The sequence below is a fragment of the Rhineura floridana genome, chromosome 16 (assembly GCF_030035675.1).
Source record: "Rhineura floridana isolate rRhiFlo1 chromosome 16, rRhiFlo1.hap2, whole genome shotgun sequence".
NCBI classification, from domain to species: domain Eukaryota; kingdom Metazoa; phylum Chordata; class Lepidosauria; order Squamata; family Rhineuridae; genus Rhineura; species Rhineura floridana.
In genome coordinates this window covers 12,253,839-12,272,597 of record NC_084495.1, presented here as the reverse complement: position 1 = coordinate 12,272,597, position 18,759 = coordinate 12,253,839, and the positions used below count along the sequence as shown (strand labels likewise).

The following is an 18,759-nucleotide window of genomic DNA, read 5'->3' as shown; positions in this document are numbered from 1 at the left end:
TTGGCCATGATTGCTGGGGCTGCTGGGAACTGTAGTTCAGCAACATCTGGAGAGCCAGAGGTTCCCCACCCAATCTAGACTATGACTGTGTCACAAGTAGAAAGAAGGAACTTTGTCTAAACATGCATCTACAGCAAAATATTAAGCTATGCAGTTAGAAGACACATAAAAATAAATTGCCCATTTTACATATGGGGATCATATGGAGATGAAGGCAACCTGTAAATTAGGAGTGGGGGAACCTTTGGCTCTCCCGATGTTGTTTGACTACAACTCCCATCACCCTGACCGTTGCCTATTCTGGATGGGACTGATGGGTGTTGGGAGCCCAATGATGTCTGGAAGGCCACCGCTCCCCATTGTTGCTGTAAATGCATGGCAGAGACCATTAAAGCAGCTAACTCAAGAAAGTGAGTCAAGAGAGATTACAAATCAAGTGAATCCATGGCACCTGAGCTCAAAACACATGCAGTGCAGATAGCTCAAGAAAGTGAGCCAAAGCACAGACGAGAGCTTACATCACAAATATACCCACACATGTAATTAATTGAGCCAGTAGGAAACATTTTTTTCAAAAAGTGCATTTTACAGGTATTTACCCTCCTGTTCTATACATCAACACAGATCTGCACTCACGCTCACACAGAGACAGCAGAATCTTGGCTCCATTGCTAGAAGTTGCTTCTCCTCGCCTACAGATGTCTGCAGGCCTGTGCTCCATTTCTGCCACCACAACCTGTCCGTTACTCTGACCTCACCAGTGGCTGATTGTAGGTACCTTGGGACTGGGTGGGAGAGTCAGCTGGCAGAGAAGCAGAGCCAAGTCTGAGACTGTGCATACAGAACCGGGACTGGGTGGGAGAGTCAGTTGGCAGAGAAGCAGAGCCAAGTCTGAGACTGTGCATACAGAACCGGGACTGGGTGGGAGAGTCAGTTGGCAGAGAAGCAGAGCCAAGTCTGAGACTGTGCATACAGAACCACCTACCACTGTTATTTCTACCCACTGATGGGGAGGCAAACCAAGAGGGAAACTGGAAGAGCTCTTGGCTTAGTGAGGCCAAGCCCACAACTCCCGCTCAGCAGAGCTGCTGCCCCAGACAGGCAGCAGAGGGAGGCCAGCAACAGCAGAAGCTGGGTGGCCGCACAACAGTTTTGCTGACTTTTCCTCTAATGAGTTTTTCAGTGGGCTTGGAGGCAGCCTGATAAGGGTCAGAGGGCCAGCAATAAGGCTGTTTGTGCTTTGCATGTCTGGGCATGCCTTGTACCAGTCGCAGCGGACCCACCTCCCACGTCCTCCATTGCTAATGTGCATGCGTTTGCCCACATGCATACATCCAGAAATTTGTAAAATGCAGAACCGCTAGAGGGCTGTGAGTTTGCAAAGGGCTTTTTAGAGACCCAGTTGTATGCAACACAGCAAGTCCTGCAAGAAATTGGTGAATTTACCTACCTCTTTGATACAATCATCTAGAATCCATTAGAGCTTGGCTTGGATGTAAAATGCACAAGACTTCTGCCTCAGCGCTCCATTGTTGCGCCTCTCTTTCCCTCCTAGGTGCACCATGCTTGAAGGCTTCATGTGTTAGCTAATTATAGCTTCCTGTCACATCTGAACCAGAGAACTATGGTTACCAGGGTTGGAAGAAACAATAATAAAAAAACATGGTTTGAAGTTGGGTTTAGATCCTGGTTTGTTCCTACCAAGAAAAACTAGTGACATGTTTTGGACATAACAGGAAACTATGGTGAATTGATACAGGAAGTTTTCAATTGCAGCACTCTTGAGAAGGGAGGGAGTACATGCACGTGGACAAAGTTTGTGCATATCTCGGTTTAATAAGCAGAGACAGGTAATGTCTGAACAGGGTCTATAAATGACATTAGTCTGAATTGCAAAGAAATAAGCTCTAATGTCATACAGGTACAAAAACATGTATCTTTGCAACTTGTCTGCAGCACGTTAAATGCTGAGAAATTGTTCTGAAACATTTATTTATAAACATTAGGCAAGGATGGATATAGTGCAAAAGAGTATCCCTCATCAGTTTCTCCACTGAATGTATACAAAGTACCGGGCTAATTACTCAGGTGGCTGAATGTATAGCTGCGATATCATGTCCCTTCATTTTTAATGTTAATGAAGTTGACCTAAAAGATTCAGTAACCATTTTCCACTTACCGTTTCAGGTACAATTATGCTTGGGTTGTACATAGTTTTGGCCTTGTCTTTTCTAAACTTGATGCTGCCTATGTCACAGGTACAATTTTATTCTTGCATCAGCCTCAGGCCTGCCCCTCCTGTTACAGATTAGGAGTGAAAAATGTGCTTTCCCTCTCTTATTTGAAACAGGGCTTATGTTTCATTTGTTGGATAATACATCAGGCGGCCTTTGACTAAATATGACCTTCTGCTCCAGAGGCCTGAGCAGAACCAACAGGTATGGCTACTTAAAATGTGACAGTGTAGATAGACAGGTAGAGTGTGCATGTGTGTGCGCATATATGCCTGATCAACTGTGGTGAGCAGAATTGCCGCTGGGGGACCAAGCTCCAACAAGCTGGTTCTTTTAGGCCTAAAATAAACCATTAAAAAAGGCCTCATAGAAATGACTAAAATGGTTAAGAGTCAGTGAATGCATGCATGCCATCAGGTAAGCATTTTTTAATGGCCTCGGTAACATCTGAGGAATTCGCTGAAAGTCTTTTAATCCATAACAACATGAAAAGCCGTGTTTAATCCATAATGACATGGAACAGCCAAGGCTCTGAAAGGAGAACTACCTCCAAACACCCACATGGCCTGTTAAAATCACGTTTAGCATGTCAAAGAGAGGACAGACGTGGCACCTGGGATGGCAGAGAAAGACTTTCTGAGGTAGCCATGAATATAAAAACAGTGAGAAATATAGCACCATGTTCTGTGATATAGACAAGAGTGCACCAGGAGGCTTTGAAGTGATCTCAGTGCCTGCGGCAGCTGCGGATGGTTATACATCCCATGGTCTTCAGCACAATAAGACCCCAGGTCCCTTTTGCTGGCTCTTGACTGGCTTTGGCCTTTGCTACAAGTTCTTCATGCAGACTTGGCATCGGCCAACCCGTGTCCGGAGCTGACCCGCTTTCAGAGTTTCAGAGACGGGAAAGTTGGCAAACTGCTGGGTCTGCTCAACCGTCGTCAGCCAAAAGCTGTATTTGTTCGAGAAGTAGTGGCAGGTCCCTCGAGCACCGTTGCATTCAATGAAAGGGGTGGCACGGAAATCTTCCAGGCAAGAGCCAGGGGAGACCAGGGACTGGCCTCCGCCTTCAGCTCCAGCCGCCGTGTGCTAAAACAAAAGAGATTCGATAAAGTAACTCCCGGAGTTGGTGCAGTTGCACAAAACATTCAAAGTTAGGTTTGTAACAGAGAACAAAACTCTTAACACATCTGAGTAGAGACAAAGACTGCATATATACGCCAAACATTTAAAGCACATAACGTTCCCCCAAGGAATCCTGGCAATTTTAGTTTGTTAAGGGTGCTGGGAATTGTAGCTCTGTGAGGGATAAACTACAGTTCCCAGGATTCTTTTTTTTTTGAGGGAGTGCTTTAAATAGTGTGTATGCAGTCTTTACAACATGACCTACAAGAGTGTGTTATAGCTCAGGGATGGGGAGCTTCTAGTCCTCTAAATGTTACTGGACTACAACTGTGACCATTGGTCACAGTGCTTGAGAGCTGGCGTCCAAAAACATTGGGAGGGCGGCAGGTTCCCCATCCTTCCTGTCAGCACAGGGGCTGAACACTTATGCAACAACCTGTTTCAGTTTTTGATGTATCTTGCAAACATTTCCCAACATAAAACCAATACCATCTTACAATGATCGATTTTGAGTGTCAGTGTTTCAAAATAAAATACTATAAAGGACTAAATCACAATGTACCATTTGCAATTCAATAGCATGAGAGCGTTGGTCAGAGGTCTGATTACTTTTGCAAGGCACTGCATTAACTCCATGTCATCGGCACCCCCTGTTGTGCAAGTGTCCTGATTGTGAGGAACATCCACGTGTACAACTCTATGTATACAGACATGCTCAACATGTAAGGGTGCAAAGCCAGCACAGTAATTATTGGGGGTGGGCCTGGCCCACACCATGGGATAACTGATGTACATGTGAAAAGGGGTGTATAGAACCTTTTCAATGGGGGGGATGTGTAGCTACTGGCATCAATCTGGGGTACTGGACAATCCCATAAATCTGCTGTTGCGATCTTTGAGCTACAAAAAGGAATTCGTTGTTTCATTTTGAGCAATTTTGAAAACTGAAGGTTAAAAAAACAAGCTCCTCTCCCTGAATTTCTGAGCTAAGAACCTTGCTGGAGGCACCTCAATCAGGTGGCAAAGGGAGGAGAAGACCAAACCCTTAAACTATATTTTAACAAATGGGGCCCCAGGGGAAGGGCCGTAGCTCAGTGGCAGATCACCTGCTCTGCGTGCAGAAGGTCCCGGGATCAATCCCTAGCGTCTCTAGGTAAGGCGGTAAGCAGGGATGGGGTTCGGTAGCTGGTTCCTATCCGTTTGAATGCCAACAGTCCAGCTTTCAGTACTGATCCGCCGTTTTTTTTTCCTGATTGTTTTCGCAATTGCCGATTTGTGGGGGTTTTTTCCGATGGGAAAAAACTTAATTGCTAATGAAAATGCTAAAGAAAATGCTTATGCTATAGGCACGTGTTCCGCCGGTTTACATCAGCTTAGAGAAAAGCAGATTACGAAGACAATAACGTCAAATTCTAAGCAGATTTTTTATTAAAAAAATGTGCCGATGACAGCCACGACCACAAGAAATCAACGCTGTCTGAAAACAATGTGGATTGTCAGATTATGTCAAAATCTGGCAATAGATCTTACTTATTTCCCGCCCTTCCTCCCAGTAGGAGCCCAGGGCGGCAAGGATATTTAGCAAATTTAGCAAGAAGATTTATATATCTGTTTGTTTATTTATTTAGCGAGAAGATTAGCAAATATTCTCCCCCATCCCTGGCTGCGAGAGACTCTCCCCCCGCCTGAAGCCCTGCAGAACCACTCAGCATAAGCAATACTGAGCCAGATGGCTTGGCGTATGACAGCTTCCTATGTCCCTGTGATACTTCCCAGCAGATAGAGCGGGGAAAGAGGGCAAGGGAGGAGAGAGGGACACTCAGCCCCTCCTTCGGCTCCAGCTTCCACTTAGTCTGCAGGTCACTTCCATGGAAGCAGCAACATGGACTGGCAGGATGAGTGGAAGTGACAACATGGAGGGTAGGACAGGAAAAAGCACCTTCTACCCACCACAGCCACCAACTGAGAAGCACTCACAGAGGATCCCAGATATACACTTGTGCATACAGCCCTCAGGCACACACACGCAAAAACTGACATGAACATAGGCGCACACACACTTGAGTTATGTATACACCATACCTTTAAAACACATTCCACCCCCCCAACCCCCCCGGGAGCTGTAGTTTGTTACGGGTGCTGGGAATTGTAGCTTTGTAAGGGAGAAACTACAATTCCTAGGATTATTTGGAAGGGGGAAATATGCTCTGAATGTGCCTGAAAGGTATAGCGCATACACAGCCTTATTCTCCAGAGCGATAATTTGTTGATCTGGCCCAGTGTCGTCTGCTCTGGTCAGCAGCAGCTCTCCACGGTTACAGGGGGAGAGGGGCCTTCCCCACCCCTTTACCTGGAGATGTCAGGGACTGAACTGAGCGCCATCTGCATACAAAGGACGGGCTCTGGTACCACCGAGCCTCCAAAGGCCCGCCTGCATTGGCTGCCTGTATGTTTCCGAGCTTGATTCAAGGTGCTGGTTTTAACCTATAAAGCCTTACACAGACTGGGACCACAATACCTGATGGAATGCCTCTCCTGATACGAACCCACTCATACACTACCCTCAACATCTAAGGCCCTCCTCCGGGTGCCTACTCCGAGGGCAGGTGGGAGTCTGGCAACAAGGGAGAGGGCCTTCTCAGTGGTGTCCCCCAAATTATGGAACAAGTTTTGTGACGAGGTGTGCCTGGCGCCAACACTGTTATCTTTCCAGTGCCAGGTCAAGACTTTCCTCTTCTCCCAGGCATTTTAGCATGTGTTTTTAAATTGCTTTTTTAAAAAATGTGTTTTTAAATTTGTATATTTGTTTTTAATGTTTTAATTGTTGTAAACTGCCCAGAGAGCTTCGACTATGGGGCGGTATGCAAATGTAATAAATAAATAAATAAATAAATAAATGGATCTCTTACCATGAGGAAGGAATATCCAATCCAGAGGCTGCGCCAGCCTTCCGGGCACTGTGGGATGGTGATGTCCTGGCTGTGAACGGCCACGGCCTGGGAAGGAGCTTCACAGACGGAGCAGCGGCTGATGTACTGCGAGATCTGGAAGCTGCTAACGGGCATCATGGGGATGGGCGCCGTGGTGGAGAGCCAGTAGGATTTGTCGTTGCGGCTGGCGTAGTAGCACACCTCATTGATGTTGCAGTAAATAAAAGGCATTGTGCTGAAGCGAGGCAAGCAGGAGCCAGCAAAGCCTGCAGGGAACAGGCAAGACAAGGAACGCACCGTCAACTCGCACCAGGCCCTTCCATCCTGCTTTGCTTGCACAAAGCTTACCTGGAGATTAGACCAGTGGTCCCCAAACCTATTTTCCTACAGACCACTTGAAATATGCTGTGGTCTTGGAGGACCACTGAATGTTTTTCCTGCCTGTTGTAGCAATTGTAATGCGCTCTGCTGGGTGTACAGGATAGGAGCTGTATGGTTTAAAAAAAAAATACTATTTTCTTAAAACAAAAACAATAATACAGCAGAGTACAGAAAATTGTGATGTGAAATTCCCATCAAAGTGCCATAAGGTAATAGGAAACAGAGTGTAAGGAAAGAGACAAAAATCAGCAAAGCAGAGGTCAGCGTACACTGGAAGATCCGTCCAGAAGGAGAGGTGCACTGCTGGCTGGCAAAGTGGGATGTCACTAGCATTAAGGTAATAAATGGGTATGATTTTAATTGTATTTTTACAGATATGATGCGGACTACCTGAATGAAGCTCACGGACCAATGGTGGTCCATGGACCACAGTTTGCGAACCTCTGGGTTACACTATGGCCCCGTCTGTACTATCCATTTAAAGCAGTATCATACCACTTTAAACATTCATGGTTTCCCCCAAAGAATCCTGGGAACTACAGTTTGTGAAGGGTGCTGAGAATTGTTCCCCTCGCAGATCTACAATTCCCAGAGTTCCCTGGGAAAAGGGATTGATTGCTAAACCACTCTGGAAATTTAACAGCATTCTGATCTAGGAAGTGTAAATCAGTTTGCTTAAAAAAAACACAGGTTCCAGCATCCGTACCCTCAACCAGATAAAATTCTGCAACACAAAGAAGTAAAAAGCAGAGTGAAACATTTTAGGATAAAGTCTGCGTACAAGTAAGTCTGAGAAATAAATAAAAAAAAGTAAGGTGCAGAATATGTCGTGCAAATCTGCTCAGTCTTTTGTGTAGAGAGTTTGCCTTACCCCTTTTTCCTGGCAGATAAGATGGATTGCTAGGCAAAGAATGCTAATTCCCCCTCCTAGGGCAGAGCGCACACAGCATGACTGAGACCATGTAATACCTGAGAAGCATCCCCACATGCATTGTGATCTATGGTCCTTGCTGGGGCCATTTGATGCAGTAAGAAAGACAGCGGGTGCTTCTGAACATATGCAGAGTGCCCTTAGCTCCATCAGCTTAAGCCAACCTCCACAGGTCAGAGGCTGTGGCTCGTTGGGAGGCTTTAACCCTAGTACCACTTTTTTTTTTTTTTAAAGAAATAGCTAATAATATATATGGAATAAACTGGTAAGGTAATTTAGCACAATTGTAATGTTCTAAATGAGTAAGACGAACAAATCTTTTGATTATGTAACACGGAATTATGTTTTTACCCGGTCCTGATTGTAATTTATAGTTTGCAGATTAATTTAACTTAGATCTGTTTGTTCTTTTTCCTTTCCCTTTAAATTGTTTTTCTTTTCCTTTTTTAAAAAAAATTAATTTGTTATGAATTGTAATGTTGAAATAACAAAATAAAAGAACGATTTAAAGGAAAAAAAGAAAAGAAATTGGTAATATCACCATTTAGCAGTTATACACCAAACAATGTTCAAAGGCTCTAGTTCAAGTATCTTGTAACCCTTACGACAGCCCTGTAAGGTAAGCCATTATTATTAATCTCCGTATTACACATGGGTGTCTGAACTAGAGAGAGCGTCTTGCACACGGCCACTTAGTACCTTCATGGCAAGAGGGGAGATTTAAACTTGGGGTCCTCTCTCACCACTGTCCATTATGCATGGGTTTGATTCCCAGTCTCTCACACTGTGCCCATTGCCCTCTTCCACAGAATGCTAAAGAGCTTTGGCCAAACAGGAAACATTCTGGCCTTCTTAATCACCAGAGGAGCCCTCTGTTTCTCATGCTAATAGCTTCCACTTTGCTTCCATCTTCCGAGCCCCACCCGGCAAGGTTGGTATCTGCCTGCTTACCGAGGTCCTGGTTGTGGGCCTTCTCCTGGCCCTCCACGTACAGCAGACTGTAGCCTTCCCAGAGCTTGTTCATCCCTACGGGGCATGGTGGGATCTGCTCCGACTGGCTGTGCTTCACCAAGGTGTAGCCAACACCAATGCTGCGGCCCGGCATTCCGGGCAAACCAGAAGGACCCGGCTTCCCAGATATTCCTGCGGAGGAACAGAAGAGGTTGGATCCTGGCCATTGTCGACATGGTGCCAACGAGACCGAGGTTGGGATGGAGGAGGACCATCTTCTTCCTCTTTTTCCCTGCCCAACTAGGTCCAAGCTGATGGTTCCGAGAGTCAAACGACACGTTACGTTGAATGCTTTTGAGCAGCATTGTCTGTTGTTTTTCTAGACTTAAATTATACAGGCATGTCCTTCGCCCAGTTGTTATCAGGGCTGCAACATGCTTGTGGGGTGCAGACAGGTTTATCCCTTCCCTTCCCAGTCTCACCCGCCCCCAAATCCCCCTGCGCAGGCTCAAGGGTTAGAAAATTAAAAAAAGTGTTCCCATTAATGTCAAGTAGCTGTGGTCCTCCAGAGGTCGTTGGGACTCCAATTCCCATCAGCTCCAGCCAGCACGGCCAATGCTCAGGGATGATGGGAGTTGTAGTCCCATAGAGTGGAGGGCCATTCACGATCCTTTCGAGACAAACAAATAAAAAGCCAGAGGGCAACGGCTGGAAGCTTCAGCCCTCCTCCCCATGGGTAATCTCCATTAAGTCAAGTTCTTTTTTCCAATCCTGTTGTATTCACAAAGCGGGGCACAGGTTTTAACAATATGGATAAAATTGCAGCAGCTTTTTCCTGTCCCGTAAGAATTAATGGAGCTATTTTATCAATAAGTTCTAGTTTTACGTCTCTAGTCACCATCATTTGCTTCAGTTCCTCAGGGTCCCTTTCTGTGAAAGTTAATTCAGACACAGGGGTCCAACCTGTATCTTCCACTATGAATTCATTCAACTTCTCTGCCATTTCCTTATCCTCCTTAGCACAACTTTGATTCCCTTGTCACCCAAAGGTCAAACTGCTCCCTAGATGGTCTCCTGGTACTGATATATTTAAATAATGTTTTCTTGCTGGTGTTCACGTTTTAAGCAATGCGCTCCTCAGGTTTTTTTTAAGCAGCCCTTACTGTCTGCAAGCATTTATTTAGAAAAAGGTTAGTGTTCTTTTTTGTTCTCATTCAGACAAAAACTTCCACTTTCTAAAGGAAGCCTTTTTCCTTTTTCCTATATTGCTTCATAGACCTCTGGTTTGTGCACCTGCCTAAGAGACCCAAAACAGGACATTTATCGAGTTCAGTGGCCTGTGTCACAAGTTGTGAAGACCGGTATAAGTTTAGATCCTGGCACTGAAACTTATCTTTGGAATGCTACATCAGACATTTTTCCTGAGGTGCCATCAGGACAAGACTTTGGCGCAAACTTCTAGAGTCCCACTCAGCAGCAGGAGCACCTTGGACAGCTCCTTGAAAGTTTGGACTAAAATCTGGAGTGGATTCCACTGTCCCACTGACATGGAGCCACTAGCTGCCACTGGGGTGGTCCCTGTAAAACCCATTAAGTCATGACTCTAAAATTATTTAACTGCACCACTGATTTACATGGTGTAGTTCCTGAATTATTAAAGTCAGGCTCTGCAGATAAATACTTATATACAAATATTCAGAAGGGGGAATATGCAAAAAAGAAAAGATAACTGAATCTTAAAAAAAACCCCAGGGAAGATACTTGAGAGATAATATTAAAAACATGTACCTTCATATCCTGGTAGTCCTGGATTACCTGCAGACCCCGGATCTCCGACCACACCTGGTGACCCTGGCAAACCATTGGCTCCCATCTGACCAGGTCTACCTGCCATTCCTTTGGGGCCTGTAATTTTTTAAAAAATAACTTCTTACTTTTCTTTCCTATGCAGCCATTTTCAGTCCATGAAGAAGCGACAAAGAAGTGTAAACCATAATGAACTGGACTGCCTTCAAGATGATCCCGACTTATGGCGACCCTGTGAATAGGGTTTTCATGGTAAGCGGTATTCAGAGGGGGTTTACCATTGCCTCCCTCTGAGGCTAGTCCTCCCCAGTTGGCTAGGGCCTGCTCAGCTTGCCACAGCTGCACAAGCCAGCCCCTTCCTTGTCCGCAATTGCCAGCTGGGGGGCAACTGGGCTCCTTGGGACTACACAGCTTGCCCACGGCTGCACAGGTGGCAGGGCACGTAACCCCTGAGCCACTCACTGTGGGGTGATCTTTAGCTGGCCCTTGGCACCTAGGAGACACGAGCGGGGATTTGAACTCACAGACTCTGGACTCCCAGCCAGGCTCTCCTCCCCACTGTGCTATACCAGCTGTCCGTAAACCATGATAGAAGTGTGTAAGATTATGCATGGCATAGAAAAAGAAGATAGAGAAAGGTTTTTTCTCCTTCTCTCATAATACTGGAACTTGTGGACATCCAATGAAGCAGAATGCCGGAAGTACTTCTTCCCACAGCGCATAGTTAAGCTATGGAATTTATCCCCACAAGAGGCAATGATGGCCACCAAATTGGACGGATTTAAAAGAAGATGAGACAAATTCATGAAGGATAAGGCTATCAAATGGCTAAGCAATGGCTATGATCTCCCTCCATGGTCAGAGGCAGGATGCTTCTGAATACCAGTTGCCGGAAACTGAAGGAGGGGAGACTGCTCTTGCGATCAGGTCCTGCTTGCAGGCTTCCCCTGGGCATCTGGTTGGACACTGTGAGAACAGGTTGCTGGACTAGATGGGCCACTGGCCTGATCCAGCAGGCCCTTCTTATGTCCTTAGTCCAGGAACAACAAGAGATAACTGTAGGGTTGCCAGGTCCATGGCCTGAGACTGATCCTGTATCTTTAGGAGAAGAGAAAGCCAGCCAAGTGCGGGTGTTCTTGCAACCCTGTAATGGGAAAAACTACAAGGTGGAATTCTCCCTTCCGCCTGCACAACTTTTAAAGCTACAGAAGACCTCTTGGAGGCTGGGCCTAGCAACGAAGAGGTCTTCTGTATCTTTAAAGGTTGTGCAGGGGGAAGGGAGAATTCTACCTTGTGGTTTTTCCCATTACAATGTTCCAAGAACACCGGCACTTGGCTGACTTTCTCTTCTCCTAAAGATACAGGATCAGTCTCAGGCCATGAACCTGGCAACCCTAGATAACTGCCATGACTGCAAGCACCGGGATGGGGAACCTGTGGCCCTCCAGAAGTTGTTGGGCTCCCACTTCCATCGGCCCCAGCCAGCATGGCCAGTGCTAGGCATGATGGGTGCTGTAGTCCAGCCTTTCCATTCAACACAGTTTGGGGCAATGATTTCTAAAACGGCCGCTTCATGAGCATCACTGCTGGGCAGAAGCAGTGGTGGCATCCAAAACGCAGAGCATTTATGTGTAACCAGCACAGAATCTAAAAGTAAGTTCTGTTTAGATGTTACCCGTTTTCTCCACAGTACTTTATCTGAATTCTCCAAGTGTAGATAAACGTTATGCCTCAATTTTAATGGCAGATTCTAAACCACAGAAAATATAGCCATGATCCTTTGCTACAGCCTTCCAACCCAGGTCACAATTATTAAAGGGCAGGGGTGTTCTGAGACAAAATTGTCTGCATTTTTAAAAACTATTTTGGCTTGTTTATGGATTTTGCTGTAATATACAGCAGTTTAAAAGACAAAATATGTGAGCATGTACATTGTCTTTTGGGGTGTGTGGTTATTGTGATAACCCTATGCTGTATTTGATGTTTATGGTCTGTAGACCAAATAAACCGCACTGTTATTAACTACTAAACCTCTCAGGATAGCTCACTTTGCAGAGGTGCATACGTGAAGTAAGAATTCCAGCTGGGCTGACTATCCCGCCCTTTCATGGGAAGATCTGTCCCACATGAAAGGCAGAGGGGGGATATCTATCCCAGCATCCCACTTTCCTAGAGCAACCAACCAGAAGCTTCCAGACAGACCATGAGCAGAGAATGAAGGCCACAGATCTCTCCCACAGTTGCCCCGACAAATAAGTATGCAGAGCTATGCTGCCACTGAAGCTGGAGGTTCTATTTAGCTCCTGTGAGCTAACGGCGGTTGACAGACATCTCCTTGAGAAAGTCTGCAGTCAACTTCCTCTAAATACAGAGGCCCAGATTTTCATTTCCCCGTAAGTGAATTGAAGGCATTTGTGCAAGGTGCTCATTTTACCTTGCTGTCCGATTAGTCCCTGGAACCCAGGATCTCCGTTCAAACCAGGGAAGCCATCAATTCCTGGCAGTCCAATTAAGCCTGGAGGAACTTTGACTTCTTCAGGTCTCTGCGTCAGGCCTGCAGCCCCTTGAAGCCCAGGGAACCCTGCATATAACACATAGGAGAGTGACCCGCAATGACTGCATGATATTGACAGGTAGCGGTTAGAAATCCCTCGAGCCCATTACAATCCCAGAATTTTTTTCCTGTATAACAAACAGGAAACAAGGGGGTTGGACTTGATGGCCTTATAGGCCCCTTCCAACTCTACTATTCTATGAAACAGAGAGAAAGCAAAACTAAACAAAATATGAAAACTCAATAAAAAGTCGTAATAATTTCAAAAAGAAATTCAGCTCTTGGGTCATCTTATAATGGGCAGCATGATAGAGAATCTATAACATCATGCCATGTTTTGGTCCATTCCCAAAGTCGTGCATCTCCCATGACCTGCTTGACACTTACCTCGACGGCCTGTTTCACCTTTTGGTCCAGGAAAACCCAGATCTCCTGGAGGTCCATCTTTACCTGGCATTCCCATGAAGCCCGGTTCACCTCTGAAGCCTACGAAGAGACAAAAGTGACAGACTCACTTCTGTGTCGGACCACAGTACTGATACTGGCACAGTATTGATGCTCATGTCAATAGCATGACAGTGGCTGCATATCTCTGCATAGGCACTCAGGCATGATTACATTACTAAATCTGGGCCATTCTTAGAATAGCATATAGCAGCTTGTCCTAACCAGGTGCCCTTCAGATGTTTGGGCTACAACTCCCATCATCCCTCGTCATCATAGCCAATGGTCAGGGATGATGGTAACTGTAGTTCAAAATACCTGGAGGGCACCAGGTTGGTGAACCTGATATACAGTCTTATACCACCTTTGCCATCAATATGATGGAAAAGCAGGATATAAATGTCTTAAACAAACATTTCAGAACATGCCAACTATCTACAGATATTTCAGAAATAATCTGCTTCCTCTCCTCTTATTTTTCTCCATTTTGAAGGTAAAATACAGCAACCATCTAAACAGCAGTGGATTAATAAAAATCTGGAAACTGCAATTATATACAAACTTACTCAGCAAGTGAAGCAAGCAAGGAATTCTCATTTAAAAAAAAGATATGAGGGCAACAGGGTTTCTGTTTCTTTCCAATGTGGAAGCCCATTGAAGTTTCTAATCAAATTCCAGTCAAGTACAGGTGCCTACAGTTTTTTCCCCATTTAGGATGCATACAGCACATGCAAGCTATACATGATATAGTTCATGAGCTAGTTGATTATCTTCACTTCTTTAGCAATCTGGATGGTTTTTTTGTTAAGTTTTTGCCGTTGCTTCTATTTTTAAACTTTGCTTCAAAATAAAAATCTCTGATTGAAAAAAAATAGCTCAGAGGGCAGAGGTGGCTTCAGGCACACTAAAACAGTTGAAGAAGCCCCTCTCCTGCTGTGCCGATCAGGACCGGCTCCAGGAATGTCAGGGCCCTTGGGCATCAGCTTGCCCCGGGCCCTGGTATGTGTGTGCACGTGTGCGAGCCCGCCCGCCCGCCCACAGCCCCCACCTACCTGTCTGCTGTCTTTTACCATTGCCCTTAACAGAGATGGCGGCCGTGGTTTCCCTAAGGGGATGACGCTTCTGCCGCCATCTTTGTTGATGGCACGCGTGCGTGCTGTGCACGCGCATCTCTGCCATCAACTAAGATGGCGGCAGGGGCTTCAGTACCTTAGGGAAACCGCGGCCGCCATCTTCGTTAAGGGCAATGGTAAAAGACAGCAGACAGGTAAGTGGGAGGTGTAGGAGGCCTGCGGATTGTGGAAGGGGAGCGGAGGGGTGGCTGAGGGGCCCCCTGTAGCTCCAGGGGCCATCGGGCCAGTGCTCCACCTGGCTGCACTTTAGAACCGGCCCTGGTGCCGATCCCTCAGGGTGCAAATGGCAATTTTGGTAGCTGCATCGTGTAAAAACAAAATGACGAAGATCCAGAGAAGAACTCTTGAGGGCTTCAGATGCTTGTCTCTCTTCTGAGGTTAGACTTCTCTGTCCCAGAGGCTCATGCCTGCCCCCAAGTGTGGAGTAACTGGCCTGATGTTACCCGGTGAGCTTCATGGCTGAGTCTTCCAGGCTCTAGTCCAGCACACCAGACGCTGGCTCTCCAACAGTGGACCCTGCAGTCACATTAAGGGAGGTCAACCATAGCCGCATGCAAAGTCCAACTGCATGGCCCACCCTCTTTTAGCAAGTGCTTTGAAAAGAGACAAGGGGGGATTCCAGTTGCATCGGGAAATGCAATTTTCGTTTGCTCTAGGTAGCACTGCTCTTTTGGAGATAGTTTCACCTACCCGGTATCGTCAGCGTTGGCTATAAAAAGTGAATATAGAGAACATCTAAGCTCCAGTTCAAAGTACTGTTGTCCTATTTAACACTCAAAAGAAAGAGCAAGAGATGGAAGAATCTATGCATCCACCTGGCACTTGTCTACCTTCCTACTGAATGGTGTGGCAGAACTTTCCATTGACCTTGGCAGATGCAAAGCTGAACTGAATCCATTAACCCTGTGAGCTTCTTAAAAGTGGTGAACTGCAAGGTGGTGAACTGACGCAGGTCCCCATTTGGTCCGCAAGGCCAACAAACCACAGCCATCTGCCCTGTACCAAACATTGTATAATCGGTGCTGACAGGGACCCCCACTGGTGCTGATCAGCAGTTACAGGGAGCCTCTTCAAACTCTGACATCTGTCAATTACCCAGTGTCATTATGACATAGGGTGACTGACAAGTGAAAGGTCCCACCCACCTGTCACCATTCATTGTATATTTATTTTATTAGATTTCCTACCCACCCTTTACCATAAGGCCCTATGGCCAGTTGGCCCACAGGTGGTGGTGGTGGTGGTGGTGGGATTAAGGATCCAACCCGTCAGCCTGATCCAGTTTCCCACCCTTGTTTCATACAGTTTCAACAGGAACACACACAAGGCCCTTTTCCGTTTAATATCCATCACAGCCGATTTGATCACACCAATGGCTGGAAGGAAATTTTATTTTATTTATTTAACCAAATTTATATACCACTTGACAGTAACAGAACCTCTAAGCGGTTTACTAAAATAAAGAGAATTTTATACTACCGGAGGTTCTTTAAAAATAAAAAAATTGAAGGTTAACACCATACCTTTAAACCCTGATGCGCCCGGAACGCCACTTAGCCCAGAGATGCCCATGTCACCTTTGAGGCCTGGTATACCAGGAGGACCAGGGAAGCCAGGGGCACCTGTATCGCCTTGATTGGAGGCTGGGCCTGGTGGTCCGCGTGGCCCAGGAGGACCTTGGAGGCCTAGGGCAAATGGGAGCAAGCAAAAGGCAACTCAGAAGCTGTGCTGATCTTGGGCCTTTGGGCTCCACCAGGTTCCGCACACGGCACCAGGTCACATCCAGGCCTGCATCAACAATACTGCAGGTCACTGCCGATCGTGTAAGAGGCTGTTGTCAAGAGGGTGCAGGATGTTGTGTAACTGAGAGTGCATTCTTGCAGGTAGAATATGTGTTTACAGTTTCTAATATAGTTCTGCTGAATCTGGCATATTTAAGATTATGTTTATCACCCTCACATCCATAGGAGAAAAAGAAAACCCTGCAATACATGCAGGAAACAGCACCTGTAGCATGAGAAGGCCTCCTCTTCGGATACACACCTTAACGTGGTGAGGAGGTTTGAGTGTGTTGAAGAAGCTGAGAGCAAAGCCGTCAGGAGTCTCGACCAAGAGGCTAGACTCCTAGCAGGGGCACCCAAGGCAGAATGGTCAAAGCTGAAACACTAGACTAAGATGCAGCCAAACTCAGAGGAAGGCAATGGTAAACCACCTCTAAATATCTCTTACCACGAAAACCCTATGAACAGAGTATCCAAAATGCAACACAAGATAGTGCTGGAAGATGAGACCCCCAGGTTAGAAGGCACTCACTGAGCTACTGGGGAAGAACAAAGGACAAGTACGAGTAGCGCTGTGACTAATGACGCAGCTGGGTCAAAGCTGAAAGGAAGCCCAGAGGCCGATGCACACAGATGCGAAAGGAGAGTCCGGAGTTGTACAACATACACAATAGGAACATAGAATGTGAGAAGCATGAACCAGGGAAAGTTAGAAATTGTCAAGCAAGAAATGGAACGCATCAACATTACAATACTTGGCGTGAGCGAACTAAAATGGACAGGAATGGGACATTTCCAATCAGGCAACTACAAAATATTTTATGCAGGAAATGAGAAATTAAGAAGAAATGGGGGTGCTTTAATAGTGAGAAGTGATGTAGCAAGAGCAATTAGGAGCTACAACGCAAGGTCTGAGCAAGTTATATCAATGAGATTAAATGGGAAACCTATCAACATAACCATCATCCAAGTCTATGCTCCGACGGCAAATGCAGAAGAGGAGGAATTGGAGAGATTTTACGCAGAAGTACAGGAAGAAATTGAACACACAACAAAACAAGATATGATGATAATCATGGGGGACTGGAATGCCAAAGCAGGGAACAGAGAAGAATTAGGAATTGTGGGGAAATGGGGCCTAGGAGACAGAAATGAAGCAGGAGAAAGACTTATTGAATTCTGTGAAGCCAATAATTTGTTTCCTGTGAATGCATTTTTTGAACAACCGAAAAGACGACTGTACACATGGACATCACCAAATGGTCAATATAGGAATCAAATTGATTATATAATTGGTAGCAGAAGATGGAGAAATTCCATACTTTCTGCAAAAACAAGACCAGGAGCAGACTGCGGTACAGATCATGAACTGGTCGTATCGAAAATCAGAGTAAAGAAGAAGAACAAAGCAAGCATAATGCCAAAATACAATTTAAATAACATCCCAGAAGAATATAAAGATCAAATAAGGAACAGGTTTGAGGCTTTAAACTTAGTTGACAGAGAATCAGAAGAACTATGGAATTAAGTCAGAGACGTTATCAGAGAAGAATGCAAAAAGACAATACCTCTAGCTAAAAAGAGAGAAAGACCCCAATGGATGACTGAAGAAACTCTTCAAATGGTTAAAGAGAGAAGGAAAGCAAAAGCAAAAGGAGATATAAACCCGGTCAGAACCCTAAGTGCAACAATACAGCGACCAGTACGTAGGGACAAAGAGAACTATTACAATAGTTACTGTATAGAAATAGAAGAGGACAACAAAAAGGGTAGAACAAGAGCCCTATTCCAAAAGATTAGAAAAATGAAAGGGAAATTTAAACCAAGAGTAGAGATGTTGAATAATCAACAGGGGAACACATTGACTGATTGAGATGAAATAAAGGGAAGATGGAAGCAATATACTGAATATAAAAGAGATGCCAGGATGGCAGATTCATTCATGGAGGAACCCTATGATGAAGAACCAGAAATTTTAGAATGTGAGGTGAAAGCTGCTCTTAAAATACTTGGAAGAAACAAATCACCAGGAATAGATGGCATACCAATAGAGCTGCTGCAAGCTACTGAGACTGAATCAGTCCAAATTTTGAGTAAAATCTGTCAAGAAATACGGAAAACTAAACAATGGCCCACAGACTGGAAGCGTTCCATATACATCCCAATTCCAAAGAAAGGGGATCCCAGGGAATGCAGTAATTATCGAACTATTGCCTTAATATCCCATGCAAGTAAAGTAATGCTCAAGATTCTACAACAAAGGCTGTTACCATATATGGAGCGAGAAATGCCAGACGTCCAAGCTGGATTTAGAAAGGGAAGAGGTACCAAAGATCATATCGCAAACATACGTTGGATAACGGAACGGAGCAAGGAATTTCAGAAGAAAATCACCCTGTGCTTTATAGATTACAGCAAAGCCTTTGTCTGTGTAGATCATGAAAAACTATGGAATGCTTTAAAAGAAATGGGAGTGCCACAGCATCTGA

General features: G+C 45.4%; 1 protein-coding gene across 3 annotated transcripts in view; it reads right to left on the bottom strand.

Moving 5' to 3' along the window:
- Positions 1 to 2,647: 2,647 nt before the first annotated feature.
- The window catches only part of LOC133371487 (collagen alpha-6(IV) chain-like), a 294,936-nt gene continuing 278,824 nt past the window's right edge, over positions 2,648 to 18,759 (bottom strand). For all 3 annotated transcript variants that reach the window (XM_061598999.1, XM_061598997.1, XM_061598998.1), the window contains 7 exons: positions 16,013 to 16,174; positions 13,300 to 13,398; positions 12,793 to 12,939; positions 10,341 to 10,457; positions 8,553 to 8,744; positions 6,269 to 6,555; positions 2,648 to 3,323 (listed from right to left, as the gene is read on the bottom strand). In XM_061598999.1, the coding sequence (XP_061454983.1) occupies positions 3,063 to 3,323; positions 6,269 to 6,555; positions 8,553 to 8,744; positions 10,341 to 10,457; positions 12,793 to 12,939; positions 13,300 to 13,398; positions 16,013 to 16,174 (1,265 nt within the window). In that variant the 3' untranslated portion in view covers positions 2,648 to 3,062. The remainder of the gene's footprint in view (positions 3,324 to 6,268; positions 6,556 to 8,552; positions 8,745 to 10,340; positions 10,458 to 12,792; positions 12,940 to 13,299; positions 13,399 to 16,012; positions 16,175 to 18,759) is intronic.